A 23,896-nucleotide genomic window follows, 5' to 3' on the forward strand; every position below is an offset into this window, starting at 1 on the left:
TATAATTTTATTAATATTTTAAATGCCAGATAGAGTAGCACTACTTTTTAATAAGAAACTACCTAGCAAGCTTAAGCAAGTTATACAAATGGTGATTTTTGAACCACGTGTGTGTACTAAGAAAGTAGAAAACATGTATATGTTAAAAATACATACATGGTATAATGATCTTTAAGAAGCAATGTTTTAGCTTCCAAATTAAATTTAAAATGGAGAAAATGTGATTATTAAATAAAAAAGAACCATGAATAACACAGAACCAGAATAAACGAATCTGTAGTACAATTACATAAAAGAACGCTTCAAAAACTATGGAATTTACTAAAAATACAACAATATATTTTCATAGAAAATAATCCTATTAATGTATTTTTTCTCCTTATCATTCTTTCTCTCTTTAATCCTCATTATTAATTTCCATAAAAATCTGCATCCTCACTTCCATTGTTTCCATCAGGTGTTCCCCTCAACACAGGTCCATTTCTAGGAATATTTCCTTAGCTTTCTCTTCCAGGCATTCTGCCCTGTTCACTATGCCCTTGAGTATTTGCTGTCTTATTGAATATTGAACCTATATGAGAACACTTCAGGAATTCATCGAAAATGGAACTAAAAATTTAACTTTGGTGCAAAAATGAAACCCAAGCACAGCTTTTCTACATACGCATTTTTCCATGAATTTTCTGAAGACTCCTGTATACTGAGAACTTCAAATTCTTTCTGTTCACTATTGATGACTTTTACCTATTTGTTTATCAACATTCTCTACTTGGATCTCTTCAGAAGCTGCAAACCAGTATCATCACGCACTGCATTGTGATAGGCCAAAAACATGCTGATGAGTCCTTGCTACGCACTGCAGCAGTTTTAGTTTCTGTAAGCACACTCTGACATGTTCACACAGTGGAACACCTAATGTGTGTATTTCTCATGCTTTTCTCAGCACATATCCTGTAAAGTGACCCACACCCAGACATGAAAAAAATGACTGATTGTCTTCCTAGTTCATTAAAAAGTTTCCGGACGTGGTTCTTTGAGGGCAATGTAGCACACTGATTTTGAGTTATCACTGATTTTCATACGTATTATGCTTAGAAAATTGTTTACCCTTGTTATATACACCTTCCTAATTCTTCCACCACAAGCCAATTGCGTTTTTAAAAATCAATAGTCCTGTATGGCATATGCAAATTTTCCTTCATAACAAAGCTCAATTGCTCAAAGACCTTAATAACTATGAACTTCAATTTCTAATTATAAACCAATTATTTCCTTTCATCATCTATATTCATTTGTGTGTCATGTATCTCTCAGTAAATATTATTAGATGGCAAAATGGTATACAACAAATTTTTGTGTTCCCATTACACTAATAAAATACTAATGTTCAAACAATAACAAGGCTGTCAATCCACCAGAAGTTTTCAGTCTTAGCTAACATTAATTTAAGATGGTTGATCTTGAGTTTTTCATCTAGTGGAAATCAACATCCCTGTTAATTGTATCCTCTCAAAGAAAATTCTAAATTAGCAGCCTTTGCCTACTTGGAAGTGTATCATATAAAGAAACATGCATTGAAGGGAGTATACTGAAGTAGTAAGTGAAATGGAGGGATTTATTAAAGATAGAGAATGAGCTTTACATAGATAAGTAATAGCATCTAGTTAAGTAGCTAAAAACACAAAAATATGCTTTGGAAAAAGATTTTGATTAAATATATCAATTGCTTAACAATCAGTTTGTATATCACATATGTAAAAACAAACTTTTTGTCTTAGTTAAGGACTTAAAAAGATTTCTTTAAAGTGTCCCTCTGAATTCTCACAGCCTATTCTGTATTATTTAACAAAATTTTCTTCAAAAAGGAAAAGAAACTTACCATGCACAATACATATCTCCTTGTTGGAGCTGACGGGATAAAAATGCAGTGCATAATACAAGAGCACTTTTTTCATCGCCTTCAGATTCTAAGTTACAGATCATTTCTAGTGCATCTTTGCAATCAACCTCTGAAATCTAAAGAAAAAGAAGTATGCCATAAAATGGTTTCATAAACTTTCATCACTATCACTAGCTTAAACAATTTTAAATCATAATTTGTTATTACTGAGACAAAGGCTGGTCTGCAGTTAAAAAAATATTTTTTCACAGCCAGTAAAATTAATATAGTAATCCTGGGGATAATGAGAAACCAAGAATAATTTTTAAGAATATATACTTATTTATATGTAAATAAAATGATTCATGTAAGTAATGCTAATTGCAATATTCTCTAGCTATTCAATCAGATTCATGAAACTAAAACAAAAATTTGCACTACTTAAAATTCCCAACCCCATTCCTTGACTTGAATACACATTAGAATCAGTGGAAAAACACAGAAAATTATAGTGCATGCAACAGTAACAGACTGTCATTTCACCTGAGTTAAGAAAATACAACGGCAAATATCTAAGTAGCTAAACGCGCTTTAAAAACATTAAGTTAATCTCAACTTTCTACCAATATCCCTACTTTGCTTTTCATGTAAATTTATTCCATCTCAAAGGCTGACAAAAACCATGCATACATATGCATAACTTAGCTAAAGTAACTTGTTACACTTAATGATGCATTTGTATTTATTATTTATTCTTTAAAAATTAAAACTTTATTTCCACAAACAAAATTGGCCTATAATCTTTACAAGATAAGTGACAAGTCACAAACCATATCTGACCTTCAACAAAGGCTTTAACTCTGTTTGATCACATTATCTTCTCCTAAAATGTTATCTTAACTTTGACAATTATCCTAACAGTCATACAGAAAATCCATGAAGCTTCTGGGTTTTATTTTTTATTTTTTTCTAAGGTGATAATGCAAAAGAAATAAAGGGCCTGGCATGGTGGCCTGGTGTCCGGATCCCATATGGGCACCGGTTTGTGTCCCTGGAGCCATACTACCCATCCAGCTCCCTGCTTGTGGACGGGGAAAGCAGTCCAGAATGGCCCAAAGCCTTGACCCTGCACCTGCACTGGAGACCCGGAGAAGCTCTGGGCTCCTGACTTCAGACTGGCTCAGCTCCAGTCGTTGTGGCCACTTGGGGAATGAATCAGCAGACAGAAGATGTTCCTCTGTCTCTCCTTTTCTCTGCATATCTGACTTTCCAATAAAAATAAATAAATCTTAAAAAAAATAAAATAGTGCCAGTTTCTTTATGAATAGCAGCAATGCTAATCCACAACTTGCCTGACAAATGCTACTACAGGTTAGCCGTAATCATTCTGAATTTCATTTTTTTTTTTTACTTTGGTATACCTTTGTTTACATGAGATATCTTGATATGATAATGTGATATAATAATTTTAGTGGACCTGTGTTTTGACTACAATTTGACACAAGAAGGCAGCTGCAAAATTTTCAAGTTATATAATGTTGCCACGTAAAAATAAAAAAGGCTCAAGGGAATTAAGTTACCCAGAGTTAAGATTTCAATACAGTTTTGGCTTCATAGCCTATGGTCTTCACAGAATTTTATATGCACAAGTATACTGAAGCCTTGTATTGCTAAATATCAATATTTACATGTTCAGGATTAATAAATACTCTGTTGAAAAGTCCATTTTTAATCTGAACAATTATTGCCATTTTTCCAAAATCTAAGCTATTATTGTTGAACGCTTACATGGAAGGAAATGTGTACATTATGTAACTAAAAGGAAAGAAATTTATTTTTAATGACATGATCCTCATTAGTTTATTCTTAGTCTTTAATAATGTGTTTGTATATATGTATTATTACCTGTATTTATATCTGTGTTTATTAATGTGTATTTATATGAATATATACACAGACATTCATATATACACACAAATATGCCAGTAACACCATCTGGTATATTCAACATTACCAAAAATTTTTATAGGTGTATTATTAAATAATTTTGTTACACTTGGAACTGTTCATTTCCAAGAACTGTCACTAAGATGGAATGCAGTCTGGAGGGACAGTAGCAGAGAAGTATCACTATTCTCCTAAAACTTCATTGTGAAATTTGTTTACTTTTCTATGAATAAAATAACTTAAAAAAAAGTTAGGCTCTTCCTGAAATTATTGTTATTGGGGGTCCATCCAGTTTAATTACTCTAAGAAAGCAAACCATTTTAATTATTTTTGCTAATTTCCTGTTAGCTGTGAAAGGTAATATTATAAAATATTTTTCAATTACCTGGCACCTTTTATAAAATAGTCACTGACTTATTAATGCAGTAATATCATGTAGCAACACCTATTGAGAGCTGTTTAGGTATTATAAATATTTATGGGTGGGTACACTCATTTTGAATAATAACCAGCATTTGGAATATAAATAAAACAAATGACTTGATTTATTTAAGTATTTAAACTAATAAACACTCTGAACTGGAATTAAATGATATTTATTTAAAGACAAGTGAAGGAAAATTTAAACATTTAAACTTATAAATGGAAGAGCTGAGATTACGAGGTTAAATATAGCTATTAATAGACAAATTTTGAAATCCGAAACTGTATGAATCAGAAATTACTAATATTTCTGCAGACTATTTTCTCACTTCAATGAACCAGCAAAAATTTAAGCATCAGAAAATTTATAAGTCTGAATAAATGAGTTAATTAAGATGATCTATTAAATATTCTGCCTCTGTAAGGCACAAAATACATTTCAGAAAAGTAAGTAATCTTTGTTATAATATTACTCTCTATCCCAGTATTCAAAAATACATAGTATTTTATGTGCAGTTATCAACTGTACAATTATCAACAGTTATCAACAGTACATTCAAAACATATGGGCTGAAATTACATTTCAGAAAGTTTCAAGAACATTTTATTTGCTTATCAAAATATTACTGCTTTCCATATAGAAAAGAACTTAAATGGAAAGTTCATCATAACTAAGAAAATGTAAAAGCAATAAGATATATATACTATTTTTTAAAATCATATAACATTTTAGAGAGGATAAATTGCTATAATCTTATCTGATTATAGCTTGGCCCTATTAATCAAATTAAAATGTATACTTTTCATGACTCATCAATTTCACTTTCAAAAAATTACTCCCTCCCAGCACACTCACTATAAAGATGCAAGGATGCATGTACAGACCACAATCTAGGAGCCATTGGTTTGCTTAAAGATAAGTACAAATCCATACTACGGCTATGTAGTGAAGAAAAAATGAGGCTGACATATGGAATAATAAAAAAATGCCAGCAATGGGTGGATATGGTGAGTGAATGGCAGCCAGAATATTTCAAAATCTGAATACATAAATTAAAATATATGTATATGGGCCCGGTGGCGTGGCCTAGCAGCTAAAGTCCTCACCTTGAAAGCCCCGGGATCCCATATGGGCACCGGTTCTAATCCCGGCAGCTCCACTTCCCATCCAGCTCCCTGCCTGTGGCCTGGGAAAGCAGTCGAGGACGGCCCAAAGCTTTGGGACACTGCACCCTTGTGGGAGACCTGGAAGAGGTTCCTGGTTCCCGGCATCGGATCGGCGCGCATCGGCCCGTTGCGGCTCACTTGGGGAGTGAATCATCGGATGGAAGATCTTCCTCTCTGTCTCTCCTCCTCTCTGTATATCTGACTTTGTAATAAAATGAATAAATCTTTAAAAAAAAATATATGTATATACAGAAAGCTTATGTGTCAAGGGGAGTGCTAAATCGGGAAATGATGATTACAGAAAGGATAAGAAGTTCTATTTTCTGAATTTCTAAGTTGAAAATAAAACCAACAGCAGTAACTGTTCTGAAAACTACATCCTCACTACCAATACCAGAATCAAGACCAAATATCCTTCTTTCGCAGGGAATCTAAATAAATACTTCCCTTTCCCAGTTCCATTCCTCTGTCATCTAAAAGTGAGCTCCGATTTCCATCAAACTGAATTTATACTATAGGTTCTCTTCTGCTCAGAAAATCATTTGGTAATTGTAGGTGGGATTCCAAATTCATCAACTCTATAGCAAGATAATTTTTAAGTTGATAATTTTATATGGCTCACAAATGATACCATAAGTAGCCACATGGTCTTTGGTACAAAAACTGCTCCCTACTCCTGCATGAACAGATGAGAAAAACCTCTCAAATTCTTACAACAACTAAACAAAAGTAAAATAAATGAAGGAGTTATGGGAGTGTAGGAATGAGAACACACTTCTGAAGCAGGTAACAACAGTTCAAAGGCTGTAAATGACCTGAATGCCTTTTCTCTGTGGCAGAAAACAACAGACCTTGATGATAATCCCACCTCACAGGAAACAATGAAGGAAGTTTCTAAAATGTTACAGAAACAGAACAGTAACCAAATACAATCTCTAAGCAAAACAATGACTTCTTGGCAAGGAACCTGTATTGTGCCTTGTAATTTATTATTATTATTTTTAACCATTGGGACAGAATATACACAGATCTTAATGAAACCTGACTAAAAAAATACATAGTCTTCATTTCATCTGATAAACAGGAACAGAACTTATTTCATATGACACTTGAGTCAACCAGGGTTCTCAAAAAAAATTTTCCTGAAGTCTTCCAGAGCTGGCTGGCTAGACTATTGCTACTTAACTCTATAACTAAACCACAAAGCACTTTAGGCTACTGAAAACCCAACTCTTACAGCTTCTTACTAAAAAGTTTGCTTCTTTAGAACACATCCTATGTGCTTACATAATTCAACCTTCCACACCAACAAAGCACCCACCACTTAATAAAAATGTCAATTATTTCTAAGCTTACTACAAGAAATATTACACATTTGCCAATTAGTTCATCTAGTTATTGTGAACAAGAAAACTTCAGCCTTTTATTTTACCCTTGTTTAGCAATTAAAAAAGTCAACTGTCAACAGCAATTAAAAAATTCCATAGATTAGTCAGTGTCTCAACTAATGGTATAAAGTATTTCAGGCTGGAAACTGCCTGACATATTTCTTCTCAGGATTCTAAATATCCCAACTATATCACTGGTTTATTTCTATGTTGGCACAACATCATACATTTACAATCTGCATCCTTATGTGGGCATTCAGCTTTCTGTATAAGACTTTTATTGTCTCTCTCTATTCAGAGAACCACGCACGCTCTGAGTCCTTTGTGTCATATCTCTGCCTTTCCCTTCACATATGCTTACATCTGTTTTACAGTCCTGTTCTCCTTTCCCATTGCTCTAGTGTCAACAAATGCACATTACACATATAAGTCAGTTGCAAATATTTAGTACACAAATTAGTTTCTTCTATTTGAATTCTTTAAAATCAAGTTGCTATACATGAATAACTTCTAATTTTTTTGTCTCTAACTTCACTTTGAAATTGTGGGATCTCCAAAATTGCAAAAACCCCATTTTGACCCAAACTCTCCAATTTTGTAGTCATAAAACACAAAAATGTACAAATACTTTTTTCTGCCAAATCAGAAGCAAAAGTAGAGTGTTTTGCAAATAAAGTTTCATATTAAACATGCAAATAAAAGTACTAAAAACAATACATTTTTATACAGAGGATTATTCTTATATACATTCTACAGAGAAAAATTCTATATAATTTTCTAGGAATATTTTGTCTATTACTAAAGTTAGTCTTTAAAAAAGATCTACACACCACTAAACAGCAAGCCATCACCATTTATTTCCACCACATTTTGTTAAACCATTTAAAACCCACATCATTTAAAATAGAAAACAGGTCAAGTCAATTTATATATAATTCTGAAAGCTGCTTAAAATCAAGTTATCAGAAGACTATCCAGAGGAATATGGAAAATGTAGGATGGACAAAATGGTCCATTTCATTAACTAAAGTTAATGGAAATCAGACATTCCAATCTCACGAAAAACCAACTTCTATATTTTTCAAAGTAATTATGAAGGAAAAAAACAGGTACTCACCTCTTCAATTAATTTTTCATTTGGTGATGATGTACAAAGACAGACAAGGTAAGTTTGCTTAAAACTACCTTTTGTACCAATTTCTGGATGGTCAGAACACAGCTTTGCTAGAGCAGTTGCTTGACTTAACTGATTTGTTTTGATTAGATGTTTAATTCTCATATCCAGCAAGATGGGACCCTCAAAAGCTAAAAATTCATTCGCTTTAAAAAACAAGACATAATAAATTATTAACATTTTGTAACAATTCATTAGCAATACAAACACTTATCAAGACTATTCTTTTTAGATACAGGAAATAGTATTTTCTTTTCCTCAATTTTTTCCTACTGCCAGTGAAACTGTCACCAAAATACTTGCCTTGTAAGCAGAGGAATTAAGTTGCATTAACTATTTTTATCCCTTATAGTAACATTTAGAATAAGCTGAATAAATTCTTTAATGGCTTAAATCCTAATAGTGTTTTTATTATCAAATTCATAGCATCCATATAATGTGTAATGTTTGGGTGTTACACTAGCAATCACACAAGGATACTTCGATATTCTAAAAGAAGAAATTCAACTAATATTTCATTTAATATTGATATTACTTTTTATTTTACAATGTGCAGTCTACATTAAAAAATAGATGTTTTAGATTAGATGGTTTATTTAAATCTATTTAGTCAACGTTTTTATTTTACAATGTGCAGTCTACATTTTAAAAATAGATGTTTTGGAAGAAAATAGATATAACAAAATCTCTACAAAATTACAAAGTAGAAAAATCTGCCAAAGCAAAATTTAAAACTTCCCTGAGTTTGTATTATTTTTAAAACTTCAATCAGTAAACTTCAATATGAGCTTAATATGTGGTAAATTTCTACTCTCTTAACTTTTGAATTTCCTAGTGTCTTTTTGGTCATCTACAAATAATAATTTATTATTTTGTATTTACAATTGAGGATTTGTTCTAACAAACAGTGAGTTAATTCTTCCTGAAGTTTTCTTTACCAGAAAGAAAATCATGCTTGAACATTTACTTGATGAAAGTTATCCTGAAATGTTCCTATAAATAAATTACAATTTCTCTGCTTGTGAATAGACTGGAAAATACAACTAATGCAGTTTACTGGGTAGTTTGTTTCCTTCTCATATCTATTTTTTAATATATATAACTGTACTCCACTCTGACTTCTCAATGTTAAAACTATCAATACATAAATGACAGAACACAAGACACCAGATTTCATCTTTGCCCTGAAGTCTAAACCTCTTCTTGCTACCCTCTACTCTAAAAATTAGAATAAATCAAAACTGTAAAGACTGAACAGATATAAATAAAACCAAATGTGTCAATTTTGATGCCTCTGATATATGCCTTCCTGAGATAAATGGCAGTTTATTTTTATATCACAGAATTCTATTAAGACAATTCTATTACAAATACATTTTCAAAGTTTTGCTTATTGTAAAAGCAATGGTCTGTGAGGTTTTCTGAAAGACTTGAGAAAACCAAAGTCATTTTCCTACAACGCTGTTTTCGGTTATAAACATTGACTGTCTCAAAAAATTAAAAAGCTGATTGTCTCTTAATAAATCATTTTCCCAAAAGGAAACACTGGAAATATAAATTATGGGAAACTAAATATTTAACAAAAAATCATAATTAGACTCCAAAGAGCATAGCAAAGAAGTAACTTAAAGGTGATAAAGATACAATAAAACTAATGGTATTTATTTATAATAGGTCAGCCTCACATAGTCCCTAAAAATCTCAGAAAGCAATATGTAAGTTAGAATAACAAAATGTGTAAAATAATTTCTGTACCAAAACGTATGTAAAACAATACACATTAATATTAAACTTTCAAAAACTGTTTTTCAAAATGTGGCAAAATGAATCTCAAATACAGAATAGAGCAAAAGGGATTTATAATTATTTTGTCCATCTCCATCATTTGACAGATGAGTAAACTGAGGCTCACAGAAGGCAAGTGGCTTCTTAGAATCACACAGCCAGTTAATGACACAAAGAGGACTGGAATAGATTTTCTGACGTCTAGTTTTATGCAATGTGGGGCCAGAAAAATGTATGCTCATATTTGACTTCTATGTCTGTTTCTATTTAAAATAGTACTTTGTGGTAATAAAGAAGTGTGAATTAGCATTAGCCTTGAAAGGAAAACATGATTAAAATGAATCATAAGTAGACTTTACTATTTAGTTCACTGTCACTGTAACTCACTTCTTTGCACACTTTCCTTTCTTTTTCTCCTCCACTGCATTTCTTTTTCCTACTCTTGTGCACATTTCTATACTCTTTCCCATGAAGGAAATGTTTTCCTGATAGTTGCAATATTGTAATGACTGCCTGTTTTACTGCTTACCACACTTAAGGAAAACATTTTATCATCATTACTATCTTTCATTACTATTACTACTATCCATCAAATTTTAGTTCCCAGTTTATTTTTTCACTTTAACCCCACCCAAGTGTAACATACTCAAACTTAGATTCACATGTAGCCTTTTTATGTATTGCGTATTTACAGACTTCAACAAAAAAAAAAAGCAGGTTTTATCACATTTGAACCATCAAGAGAACTAGATGGCAATGTAATGAATGGTTTACAACTAGGACAATTTAAGTTAAAAAAATAGCCTTTGTCTCATAAAATGGCACTGATACAGTATTAGAAAATATTGTGGGTCAGTGTTGAGGCTCAGTTGTGATGCCAACACTCCCTAGGGATATCTGCATCCTAGCTTCTCCATTTCTGATCCAGTTCTATAACTTGTCTGAGTTCTCCACATTTCTCTCTACTCAGTTCTCAAGACAGAAACTAAATCAGCCTTAAAAACACTACCCCATGCACACATCACCCACATCCAATGAATCATCTAGTTCAGTCATTTCTAACACCTACACACTCAGTTTCATTCATTTTTTTCATTTCCACTTACTAACACTATTCCTAATCCCATCATCCCAAATCATTAATCAGTATGCTACTCCTCTCCATCTATTCTTACTGCCTCTATGACTTGTCCACTTGGAACCAATGTGCTTTGTTCATAAAGCACATATCTGATAGTCGTTTCTGTTTAAGAAAATAAAAGCAAGCAAGCAAACAAAAAACAAACCCCTCTAGCACTTTCCCTCACTTTCAAAAGGCAAATTCCAAATTTATCAAATGGACTATCTAGAGGTCCATTATTTCTTTCTTTCAATGATATAATTTGTATTGTCTTAAAAATAATTCAGCAGTTAGGCAAGAAATAAGTCATCCAAATGAAAAAGCCAAAAGTAAACTCATGTTGTAGCAGATTACATGATCTCTTACATAGCACATCCTAGAGATTCACTTAAAAACTGCTAGATTAATTAACAAATTCAGCAAAGTTGTAGGATATAGAACTTTATAAATATAAACTTTATTTCTAAATACTGACAATACAAAATCTAAGAAGAAAACAAATACATTTATAATGGCATCATAAAAATACTTAGGAATGAATCTGGCTATAGTGGTAAAGGTCTGGCACACTGAAGACAACAAAACCTTGCTTTAAATGAAAGCAGAGGGGGTGCTGAGGTGACTCAACAAGCTCATTCTCTGTATCCCAAGTGGATGCTGCTTCCACTCTTCGCTGCTCTATTTCTGATCCAGCTCCCTGCTTGTGGATTAGGAAAGCAGTAGAGGACGGCTCAAGGTGTTAGGACCTAATTATGTGGGAGACCTGGCTTTGGATTGGCTTGCTCTGGCCGGTGAGGCCATTTAGGGAGTGGAACAATGGATGGAAAATCTCTCTCTCTCTCTCCTCCTCTCAAGTAAAAAACGAATAAATCTTAAAAAAAAAAAAGACAAAAATAGACATTCTGTGTAATAAGTCCATCCTACACAAAGCAATCCATACTTAATACATTTCCTACCAAAACAGCAATAATAATATGTGCAAAAGCAGAAATACTCATCCTAAAATTTATCCAGAATTTCAAAGGCCCTGAGTTCCCCAGTTCATTTTAACAAAGAATAACAAAGTCAAAAAATTCATGCCTCCTAATAACAAAATACACTAGAAAACTAGAGTAATAAAAAATATGATATTGGCATAAAGACAAATACATATATCATTGTAATAGAAGCAAGTCCAGAAATAAACCCTAACATACATCATGCTTAACAAGTAGGCCAAATGGGGAAAAATAGTTTCTGCAGCACGTCTTGCTGAAGAGTATCTCCATGTAACTAAGTGAAATGAGACCCTATCCTGTTCCATATACAAAAATTAACTCAAATTGGATCAGAGACCCAACCCTAAGATTACTAAGAGAAAAGCTTCATGATAATAGACTTGACAATAACATCTTTGTTATGACACCAAAAATACAGGGAACAAATGCACAAATAGACAAATGAGACCTCATCAACTTGAAAACCTTAATGCATCCAAGAGCATAACAGAATAAAACAGCAACTTACGGAATGAGAGGAAAATACATGCAAATCACACACTAGGAAAGGAACATCTACAACTCAAGACACAAAAAGTCAAATGCTCAGATTTTAGAAATGGGCAAAAACTTTGAAAGATATTTCTCAAAAGACAAGAAACAGTCAACATTATACAAAACATCACAAATCACTAGAGAATTGCAAATCAAAATGACAGTGAGATACCATTACACACCCATTAGTATGATTACTAAAAGCCATAAAATATTGGTGGAGATGTGTAGAAAGCACAACTTTTGTGCACTGTTAATGGAATTATAAAATAGTATCTCTGTGAAAATAGTACAAAAGTTCCTCAGAAATAAAAAATTGAACTACCATAAATCCAATCTCTCTTTGCTACTCACTGCCTTTCAAATTTCCTTAAAAATCATTTCCATTTATACAAGCTATCTAAAGGCATCAGAATAAAGGTGACAAAAACAAAGAGAAAATATTGGCTGCTTGAGTGTAGAAGCAAAGAGAAGTTCTTCAGTTCCTAGAAAATTTTAGGTTTCAAGATGAAAAAGTTCTAGAGTTCTGTTTAGCAACAACTGAATATATCTAACACTACTGAACTACACACTTAAAAATGGCTAATATAACAAGTTTTTCTTATTAAAATTAAGCACTGTTGGAAAATTTAAATTCAGAATTTTAGGGCCCAGTGTAGTAGCCTAGTAGCTAAAGTCCTAGGCTTGCAAGCAGCAGAATCCCCTACGGGTGCTGGTTCTAATCCCGGCCGAGCTTCCCATCCAGCTCCCTGCTTGTGGCCTGGGAAAGCAGCTGAGAACAGCCCAATGCTTTGGGACCCTGCACCCGCAGGGGAGACCCAGAAAAACTTCCTGACTTCGGATCGGCGCAGCTCCGGCCATTACGGCCACTAGGGGAGTGAATCATCGGATAGGAGATCTTCCTCTCTGTCTCTCCTCCTCTCTGTATATTTGACTTTCCAGTAAAAATAAATCTTAAAAAATGTAATAAAAACATTATTACTTCAAACTCTAAAATACTGTTTACTCTGATTACACAATTATGCTGAACTTTAATGCTGAGGACCCACATTGGGAGTTTCTAATTCAATGGTTTTGAGGTAGGAAGGGCTTAGAACTGGTATATACCAGTGAAAAATTATTTAACCTTCATCCCAGCTCTTGCCCTTGGTTTAGAGAAGAAAGTGTTACATTTATGAAAAGTGGAATTTCTACTTCAAAGGTCACAGTATTTCTTAAATCTTTTTCCTTGCATTTCTATTAAACTTAATGATAAAACTTAATGATTTTAACACCTGTGATGTGATCTGTAAGGATTAAAAATTATGTCTTCATAGCGGCCAGTGGTGTGGTGCAACAGGTTAATCAGCTGTCTCTAATACTGGCATGCCATAAAGGTGCTGATTTAAGTCCAGCTGCTCTACCTCTGTTACAGCTCCCTGATAATGTGCCTGGGAAAGCAATCTATGGTTTCAGTACACAGGTCTCTGCACCCATGTCCGGGCTCTTAGAGAGAACCAGTGGATGGAAGATCTCTCTCTCTCTAAAAGTTTCTCAAATATGCATATAAATAAATCTTTTAAAAATTGTTCTATTGCAGATAAGCTGTCTAGCTAGGAATGACACTAAAATTCTTGTATAAAGATTTAATTAGGAATTTCAGACTTAAATTATGACAGATTTATCAATGTTAGGATATACCCATTAAAATAATTTATATTCATTAATAGTATATTTCAAGAAGGATATTGTAGATGTTACAATGGCATATATAAAAGAAAGGAAGGTAAGCCATGGACAAAAACGCACTGTCAATATCAGGAATCTGGTAATAATCCATGCACAATAAAACTGAAGTTAAACCAAAGATGAATCCTAGCTTAACAAAGTGTATTTTAAATCATTCTTTGTAAAAGTTGGGGTCATACATTTATAGTTAATTATAAAGTTACTAGGATGTAATTAATATTAACCAAATACATGAGGCTTAATGTATAAGGGAGAAACACTTTTCTAAGTTCATTGCTATTAAGTTCTATCAGCTTACTTCAATCCAGAAGCCACAAGATTCTAAGGGTTACACTTAATTACAAGGTTACTTGGGGAATGAAGGAGATGAAGAAAGTAAAAACTTTCTAAAAATAAGAACAACCAGAAGAAACAGGTTATGAAAACTATATTGCTATGTTTTAAACATAATGCACAAGGTACTAAACTTTTCAGTTCATTTTTATAAGAAATGTACTACCACAAAAAAATTGAAATTATGTTTAAGTCTAGGTTCCTTTGTTATCCTTTTAGAACTCTCTAGACAGACAAGCAAAGACACACACACAAGAAACATACAAAAAGTATCAATAGTGAGAAAGAATTATAGGTTTGATACCTGAAAGAAAAACGGAGCTCCATGTAATCAGAACTGGTCACCTCCTATTTAAGCAGTATTAATTAATTACTAGTTCTCTCTTCATACCTCTTCTCTCTTTAAAATAACTTTTATGTAAATGAGTATTTACCTAAGACAGCAATTATCCCATGTCCACTTTCAAATGCAAAATTTCTTACTGAAATAAATGCCTGCTGCCCCACAAAATTCAGAATGATTTACGTAACATGGGAAAATTTAGTGTTTTCAAAAACAAAGGGTTCCAATGGGTGGGGGTAAACTACAGGGCACAAAATTCATGAAAGAATTAGCAAGTCTATAAAAATGTGATTTATGCAATTGTAAAGTACATCAGTATTAAGGCAGAGGGGAAAGTGCCTAAAAAATTCATAAAAGAGCTTTCTTCTTCAGAGTTTCAGATTTTATGATGGCATATAGATAAAAGAAGGAAAAGTAGGCCAGACTAAAAACATACTTCGAATGTCCGAAATGTGGCAATAATTCATGCAAAATCTAAGTAAAGTTAAACCCAAAGACAAAACCTAGCTAATCAAAACTGCTGAGAACAGTAAAACTGAAGAACGCGAGACATTCCTTGAGAAAGGCCTGGTGCTTTGGCTTCACTACGTGTAGCATACAATGTCAGAGAAATGGAGATGTCTTCTACTCTGATGATGGCCCTGGTAACTTTCCTGGGATTTAACAGAATAAAACAGTAACAGACTAAGGAGAATCAGATGGAAAAATAAAATTTTCAAAATGACAATAATGGCACATTTTGTAAAACTGTAGAAAGAGGACAAGATATGATTCTAGATAAGACTCTTAAGACTAATTATAATGAAATGATGGCTTGTGAATGTTCAGAGAAAGGCTAAAGTAACTAGTAAGAATCAAGACAGGTACACTAAAATAAATTAGGTTCTGCTTATCACAGATTATCTCAAAATGGATTACAGAACCAAATGTAAACTGTGAAACTAAACTCTCCAGGAAAAAACTGTACATGGCACTGGTTCTGGTGATGAATTTCAGATAGAACAACAAAAGTATATTCCAAGAAAGAAAAAAAATGATATAGTAAACTTCATTAAACTGCAAAACTTCCACTCCTTAGCCACTGTTACAAGAAGCCACAAGTAAAACAAATATGCTAAATACAATTTGCTACACACATATTTGATAAAGAACTTGTATCTAAAATGCACAAACTATGGTTAAACAACAGAAAACAACTAAACAACAGGTTAATGATCTAAACAGGTACTTCACTGAAGACTGCAGATGGCAAAATATGCATGGAAATATAGCCTGATGCTATTACAGAAATGTGACGTGTATCACTACATATCTATTGGTATGGTTAAAATTCAAAAAACAATAATACCAAAGTGAGGGTGGTACAACAGGAATTACCATTCATAGCTCAAGTGAATATGAAACCACATACAGGCACACTAGGTCTGATTAGCTCGACAAATGGTCAACGGTGGGAGAAGACAATTCTGAAAGGTCTACACACTGTATGGTTTCAACTGTGTACCATTCTGTTGACTTAGGTCACAAATAAGCAAGGGGAGGAGGCTAGAATGGCCTCTGTGGTAATGGACAGTGACAGAGACATCAGAACAAACTCAGTTTAAAACAGATATAATATATACATATAGAAATAACTGTAGATCCAAGTATACACAACAAACGTTAGTTTATAACATATATTTTCCTACTCTGCAATCAGAGGTCCTAGCAGCAATAATACACCAGTGACCATGCCTTGCTTTCTAACACCACTATTTAACAAAATGAAATGTACAAGATAATAAAAAACGTCTGGAGCATCTAGTAGTGCCAGAAAAGCAAGGATGTGCTCAAATAAAAACCAAGTTCCATTATGAGAAGATTACATCAAGGCAACTCAGGAAAATTGGAAGAGTTTATATAGCACTTAGTAAGTCATCTGAAATGCCCATATGCCATATTGCACACCTGGTGTTAAGCCACAACTCTACTTCCAAGTCCAGCTTTCTGCTAATGTGCACCCCACAAAACAGATGATGGCGTAAATAGCTGGGAGCCTGTCAGCCACCCTGGAAAAAGATCGAGTCAGAGGAACCCAGTTTAAGCCTGGACTAACCCTGGCTGTTGTAGACATTTAGGGAGAGAACCAGAGGATGTAAAATGTTTTTATAGCTGCCTGCATGTCTATGTATCTCTATATTTCAAGCAACAGAAAAATAAAAAAAAAATAATTTGAAAGTTGGATCAAGAGTTAACTGAAAGAGCTCACAACAGCCAAAGCTAGAATGATCTGAGTAAGAAAACAGAGCAGAATCAGACTATGATCAAACTACTCATGGGGCCCAGCACAGTAGCCTAATGGTTAAAGTCCTTGCCTTACATGCACCAGAACCCCATATGGGTACTGGTACTAATCCCAGCAGCTCCACTTCCCATCTAGCACCATTTGTGGCCTGGGAAAGCAGTTGAGAACAGCCCAAAGCTTTGGGACCCTGTACCCACGTGGGAGCCCCGAAAGAAGCTCCTGGCTCCTGGCTTTGGGGTAGGCTTGGCTCCGGCTGTTGTGGCCACTTGGGGAGTGAATCAACAGACAAAAGAGCTTCCACTCAGTATATCTGACTTTCCAATAAAATAAATAAATAAATCTTTAAAAAACCACTCGTGAATCTTTATTAATATAAATTATTAAATAAATGAGTAAATAGCGAAAAGATAAATCTATATAAAATTCCAAATAATTGATGTAGACACTGCTCCCTCAAATGAAGTAGAATCTAACTTTCTGTCTCTTTGATCTGAATATTATAACTTATTTTATCAAGGAGAGTATAGATATACTGGGAAAAAACAAGTCTGCAGAGGAGAAAAGAGGGCACTACACCTCAGCTAGGTGATCAAAGTTCATATCAATAGCAAGTCATGTTGATAATATACACCCCTTGTATGAAATGATGAGAATGGCATTTTACTTCCGTGATGTTCCTCCCAATACCCATAATCCCAGTCTAATCAACAGAATAACATCAGAAAAATCCCAAATCAGGGATATTCTACAAAATACCTGACCAGTACGTCTCAAAACTGTCAAGGTCATCAAAAACAAGGAAAGTCTGAAAAACTGTCACAGCCAAGAGGAGCCTAAGGAGACATGACGACTAAATGTAATGTGGTATCCTGGATGGCTCCTGGAACAGAAAAAGGACATTAGGTAAAAAGTAAGGAAACCTGAATAAAGTATGGACTCTAGTTAATACAAAGTAAAACTACTGGTTTATTAACGGTGACAAACATAGCATACTAATGGATTATGTTAATAATAATGGAAATTGAGTATGAGGTATATGGTAATTTCTCAATTTTTTTTCTGTAAATCTAAACCTATTCTAAAACAAGTGTTTTAAAAAATAATAAAGTCAGTCAAACTAACCTCAGTACTAGATCATTTTTATGTTAAGAGGAATCGAACCAAACATTTGCTATGTTTTTCATAGCATCTTCACAGAAGACAAACAGAATTGTGAGGCAGACAATGTATATCTGATCAAACAATGATAAAGAGTATGGACAAAAGAACTGAGCACAATAAAGAAATCTGCTGTAAGAACCCCAAAGATTCCATTTCTGGATACAACTGTTTCACACTTATGATCAAAAGGATCTGGATTTCTAGGAATATGCTAGTAAGGTCAACCAATGAGAAGCTAAGGAAAACAAAATTGTGATTCAGAAGGATCTTTACAAGTTAAGGAAACAGAATGAGTCAGACATAGCAAATTAACAGAAAAAATTATACTAACAAAAGTATAAAACCCTACATTGGGGTTGGCATGGTAGCTAAGTGAGTTAAGCCTAACCCTGCAGCACCAGTATCCCATATGGCCACCAGTTCTAGTTCCAGCTGCTCCACTTTTGATCTAGCTCCCTGATTATGGCCTGGGAGAGCAGTGGAGGATGGACCAAACCTTTAGGCCCACACATCCATGTGGCAGACCTTATGAAGCTCACCTGGTTCAGCTAAGCTTTTGTGGCCATTTGGGGAGTGAGCCAGTGGATGGAGCTCCCTGTCTCTTCTTCTCTATAACTCTGCCTTCCTAACAAGATTAATTGCATTCACACACACACACACACACACACACACACGGAAAATACAAATTTAAAAGCAGTCGATATTTAAAAGTTATGTAGTAGGGGCTCGGTGGCGTGGCCTAGCGGCTAAAAGTCCTCACCTTAAACACCCCGGGATCCCATATGGGCGCCGGTTCTAATCCCGGTGGCCCAGCTTTCCATCCAGCTCCCTGCTTCTGGCCTGGGAAAGCAGTCGAGGATGGCCCAATGCTTTGGGACCCTGCACCGCATGGGAGACCCGGAAGAGGTTCCTGGTTCCCGGCTTCGGATCGGTGCAGCACCAGCCGTTGCAGCTCACTTAGGGAGTGAATCATCGAACAGAAGATCTTCCTCTCTGTCTCTCCTCTTCTCTGTATATCTGACTTTGTAATAAAATAAATATTTAAAAAAAATAAATAAAAGCTATGTAGTAGGTGTGTGCAACTTTTAATAACCTCACTGAGTTTCAAGAAAGAAATAGCTTTCCAAAGTGGTAGTTATCTTTTGTCATATTACTTGAAGTATAAATTGTTCGGATGAAAGTAGTAAGGGTATCACTTCTCTAACCAATCTTATTTTAAAGTCATGCCACACTAGGAAGACTTATAATCCACAGGGGAAAAAAACACAACTAAGTACAGACATGGTGGTCTTTTCAAGATGTCCATTGTTAGAGTAAAACATGGATTTACAGTTTGCATTTCTGTAAGGATAGCACTAGATCTAGGCAAATGGAAATTGCACGAATGGTGAATGTGATTTTCACAATGAAGATTTCTTAACAGCATGGTAAAAATGGATTTCACTACAGTAACCCTTTCTCTACTGATTTTATTTATTAGTGAGTTAAAAGTATATTAAAATAGTCAACATTAAGTGATTTTCTAATACAGAGATTATGAATAAGGGCAGAAGTAATATGAAAGCATGGCTGAAGTTTCTATGACACTCAAAACTATCTACGTGACTTAAATTGGCTTAGTCAGGAGCAATACTAATTCTAGGATACTAAAACTTTCAAGTGAAATAGCATTTTAAATTTTGAATTCTGTTTTCCCTTGCCCATCGAAGTCAAAGAGCATGTCTAGGGTTAGCCGAGTTTCAGAGAGCCCCTGTGGCCAACTTAAAAAAATGAGAACTAACACAATTCAGGACTAGGCAGATTTATACATTGCCCAACATAATACTACTTCAAAATTATAAAGTCTTCATTATAAACTAGCATATGAGTACATGCTATTTATTATCTTTGATCTTGCTTTTCTCTTCAGAACTGCTGTAAGTTTGGGTAAGGTATATTCAAATGGGCTAGATAAGGAATGTAAGAGCTAAACAGTACACAACCTTGCACTGTTAAAATAAAAAATAAAAATTAGCGTGTTAGTGCAAAAAGTTAATCCCTTCAGCTTTTTCAGTGTATAAACATATACTTCTGATTTATGGAATTGCTAATCAGACAGTCCTTTTAAATAACAGAGGGCCAAGTAAAGAGTTTGGCGGCAAAATCGCTCAATCATATAACACCTCCTTGTTCGTTTTATGAGCTGTAATAGTCTGGCTACCTACAATCCATCTGCTTTGTAGAAACTCCTCCTGGCTGCACAGTCCAAACTATTTCAGCGGCTATGCTAGGCGAAAATCAAGAAACAAACAGCAGAGAGATGGGAAGACACATTTGTTAACAGGCTCAATGTCAGACACAGTCAAGCAAGTAAGGGAACTGAGCACATGTTTTCTTTTCTTTCTTTCTTTTTTTTTTTTTAATAACACTTTTAAGTCTCTGATAAGGTAAAGGATAGTTTTCCATGCTTTAGCTAACATGATTTGTGAGTTTAGCCTAATTTCCGATTCTGTCTCTCATCCCCAGAAATGTAATGATTAACTGGAACCTCCATTTTCTCATGTATAAAACAGGGACAATGAAGATCCTACCTTTATCACAGAAACATTATGAAGACTAAATGAATCCAAGCATATAAAAAGCACTTCCCCACCTCTGAATTATATACCATTTGATAATATGAATATATCACATCAAGTACTTCTAAGCCAGAGAAGATTATAATTTGATAATAAAAATATACTGGTGTAAATCAGAAATATTGCTAACGTGCTAAAGAATCTAACACTTTCAATTTTTAATCTATTATTTTAAATAATGAGAAGCTATCTTCCAAATCTTTTTTAAGTCTTGAGATTACTATAGCTAACCAACGGATATCCGTGAAGGAAGCAGATACTAAAAATACTTGTGAAAACTAAGGACAGATTAACACTGTTAGAAATATCAGAAAAGTTTGTAGAAAAGAATAGAGAATGTAGAAAGAAACAACCAGCCTGAGGAGAATTCTGGAGACTGGCTAGAAGGCTCCTTGAAAATACCAGTGTCCAAAAGCAAGGGAATTTTTAGTTCTTATGAACTTTGTTACTTGCTCTCATATAGTGAAATTACCTAGCTTTTTCCATCTGTCAACAAGAAAAGCAGCAGTCAGTGATGAAGCTCAGAGTGATAAAAATGTCTTTTTCCCCATTGTTATATTGCGAAATACTTAAAAAATTTTATTTCTTCACATAAATACCACGGGAAAGATCAGGGTGAATGATGAGTATATTTTTCCTAAATAATTTCAAGGAAAGTACCCAGAATATAATTATTATATTCATGCTACATATAATTTGCAAACTCTGAACACTATTTTATATATACTAATAATTTAGCGATCTACTTCCAACAGGTTACCTGCCTGTTTAGATTTTTATTGCCTGAGCTCACATACAACAAGACAAGAAGATAAAAGATCAAGCAATAAACTGAGAACGAAAACTGATTTTAGAGACACAGAATTAAGTTCTACCACTGATTTCTCATTCTATTTTTGAGAAAACCATTTAACCTATTTTAGTTTTCCATGCACATAAGTTAATTAACAAATATTAGATTGCCACCATCAGAATGTTTCAGAAGAAATTTTTCTGTTCAAAGAAAGTTGGGAGAAAAATTCCAGTTTCTATAACGTTCAATAATCCTACAAATCCACTCCCACCCCGACCCCCAATAAAATAAAAAGGGCCTCAAGTACTTCAGATGAAATTTAGTAACGTGGTCCTTCTTTTAGTACCTTGAGATGAACTGTTATCAAAACAACTTTAAGTGCTTATTTTTTCTAATCTCATGACTGTTTTTTTTTTCTCTCTCTCTTGAAAATTTACCTTTATCCTTATCCAATGGTTCCTGGGAAAGAATAGTGCACAGTACCGGGTTTTTCCACACCCCAGTTTCTTGAGCTAGAGTAGCTAAAAAATGCAATTCACAGCTGCCATTCTCCATCAGCTTTTCATGAGCTACCTATAAATATTAAATAAACATCCAAAGAATTACAACAGATTTTAAAAGCAAGCGTATCAGCCTTTTAATATAAAACTAAACTTTTGAAAAATAATACTTAAAATTTTATGCCACATATTGCAAAGCGCTGAATTCCTTTACTTCTGATATTTAAAGATAAACCTCAAGAATCAATTGTAACTCTTAAATAACTATAACATATTTATAGAAATAACTCCATGTTATTATCTTTATGCTCAAAAATCTAATTCAAGAGTAAAGTTATTTTATAGGAAAGGTACCAGAATACACATAAGTATAAAAGACCTTACCCATTTTATATCTTGTGCTACTTCCTATCATTAATAAAAAGATCAATACCATGGCCTAAATGGTACCTTACCTACTCCAATAAAAGGAAACTATAAAAAGAAAATTATTAGTGAGCTTTGACAGCTTTACATTAAAGATCATTTTGAACCTTGCTTACTAGTTGTCTCCAAGTGTTCATGCAAATGGCATGTTCTTCAATCCACAAAACACCAAGTCAGAAAATGCTTACTGATAAAGTCTATGCACAAAATACTGGGGAAGAGAGTACCTTTTGTGGGGTAAAGAATGTTTAAATAGTTAAAGCCCAAGGAGAATAACACAAACGCACTTAAGATAACTTCCAGGCAAGCTCAAAAATGGGAACAAAATATCCTGGGAATGCTTCAAGCTATATTTAAACAAAACAAAACAAAATTCTAAGAATCATCCCAGTGCAAAATTCAAATGCTTTAAAATATTTTCTGTAAGAAGAAGCTGAATATAGAAGAGTTTAAGGAATTAATTCCTTCTGATTAATATGCATTAAAAAGTATTAATGAAGTGCTTCTATGTCAAACATGGTGTTTTAAAAGTTAATCTTAAGCAAGCAAAATCAATAGCATAATGAGTACAGTAGTATATTTCTGCATAAAAAACATCTAATTCTATGATTAAGTGTATCTGAATGTTCAACAATGAAAATTTCTTGGCTAATTACTTAAACACATGCGGAGAAAAAAATTAAGACACAAGTTACTGACATGCTGAAGGAGAAACTGATTAAAAAGTTAGTGCAATGTGACAAACAGGACAAGACACTTTCATTTCCACAAACATTTATTAGATATCTGTTGTATGTAAGACACTACATGGAATCCTATGGATTAAATAGACAGGAATTCTGCCTTCAAGCACCTTAAATTTGATATGAATTTTAATGTTTACTATTAAAACAGGAATACCGACTACTCTAACTATAGATTATTTCTATTGGTCTAAAATTTAACACTAACCATCTTTAATTTATACATTTTAGAATAACTAAAGCTGAGAGATATTCTAAGAATTCTGATACTAAGAACTCTGATATTTCGAGAAACAAGAAAGAAAGCTAATTATACTTTTTGAAACTATCTAGCTTGAACATATTTATCTCAACTAACCAATATCCACTTGAAGCGATTACATATACAGCATAATCTAGTGCTTGAAATATAATTTAATATTCTTAAAGATATTCCAAAACAACCATGTGCAAAACTGTGTCATACTGTACTAAGTAAGAAAGACTAGGCATGTATTTTCAGATAGAGGAGAAGAAGTATGGGCTTTGGGATACAAAAACACTGGTTTAAAT

At 33.7% G+C, this 23,896-nt stretch overlaps 2 protein-coding genes across 4 annotated transcripts in view; both read right to left on the minus strand.

Annotated features, from left to right (window-relative positions):
- LOC131479624 (jerky protein homolog) overlaps positions 1 to 23,896 on the minus strand; it is a 151,164-nt gene that overhangs the window by 57,356 nt on the left and 69,912 nt on the right. The gene's annotated exons all lie outside the window — the stretch shown is intronic.
- Positions 1 to 23,896, minus strand: part of ZNF292 (zinc finger protein 292) — an 82,375-nt gene that overhangs the window by 13,934 nt on the left and 44,545 nt on the right. Inside the window, exons 5-7 of one of the 3 annotated variants that reach the window (XM_004580404.3) lie at positions 22,113 to 22,248; positions 7,922 to 8,124; positions 1,880 to 2,016 (exon numbers count right to left, since the gene is read on the minus strand). In XM_004580404.3, coding sequence (XP_004580461.2) covers positions 1,880 to 2,016; positions 7,922 to 8,124; positions 22,113 to 22,248 — 476 coding nt within the window. Of the gene's footprint in view, positions 1 to 1,879; positions 2,017 to 7,921; positions 8,125 to 17,859; positions 17,982 to 22,112; positions 22,249 to 23,896 lie in introns of those variants that run through there. The other 2 variants (XM_058660965.1, XM_058660960.1) reach the window with 2 other exon arrangements.

This window comes from Ochotona princeps, chromosome 1 (genome assembly GCF_030435755.1).
Source record: "Ochotona princeps isolate mOchPri1 chromosome 1, mOchPri1.hap1, whole genome shotgun sequence".
Lineage (NCBI taxonomy): Eukaryota > Metazoa > Chordata > Mammalia > Lagomorpha > Ochotonidae > Ochotona > Ochotona princeps.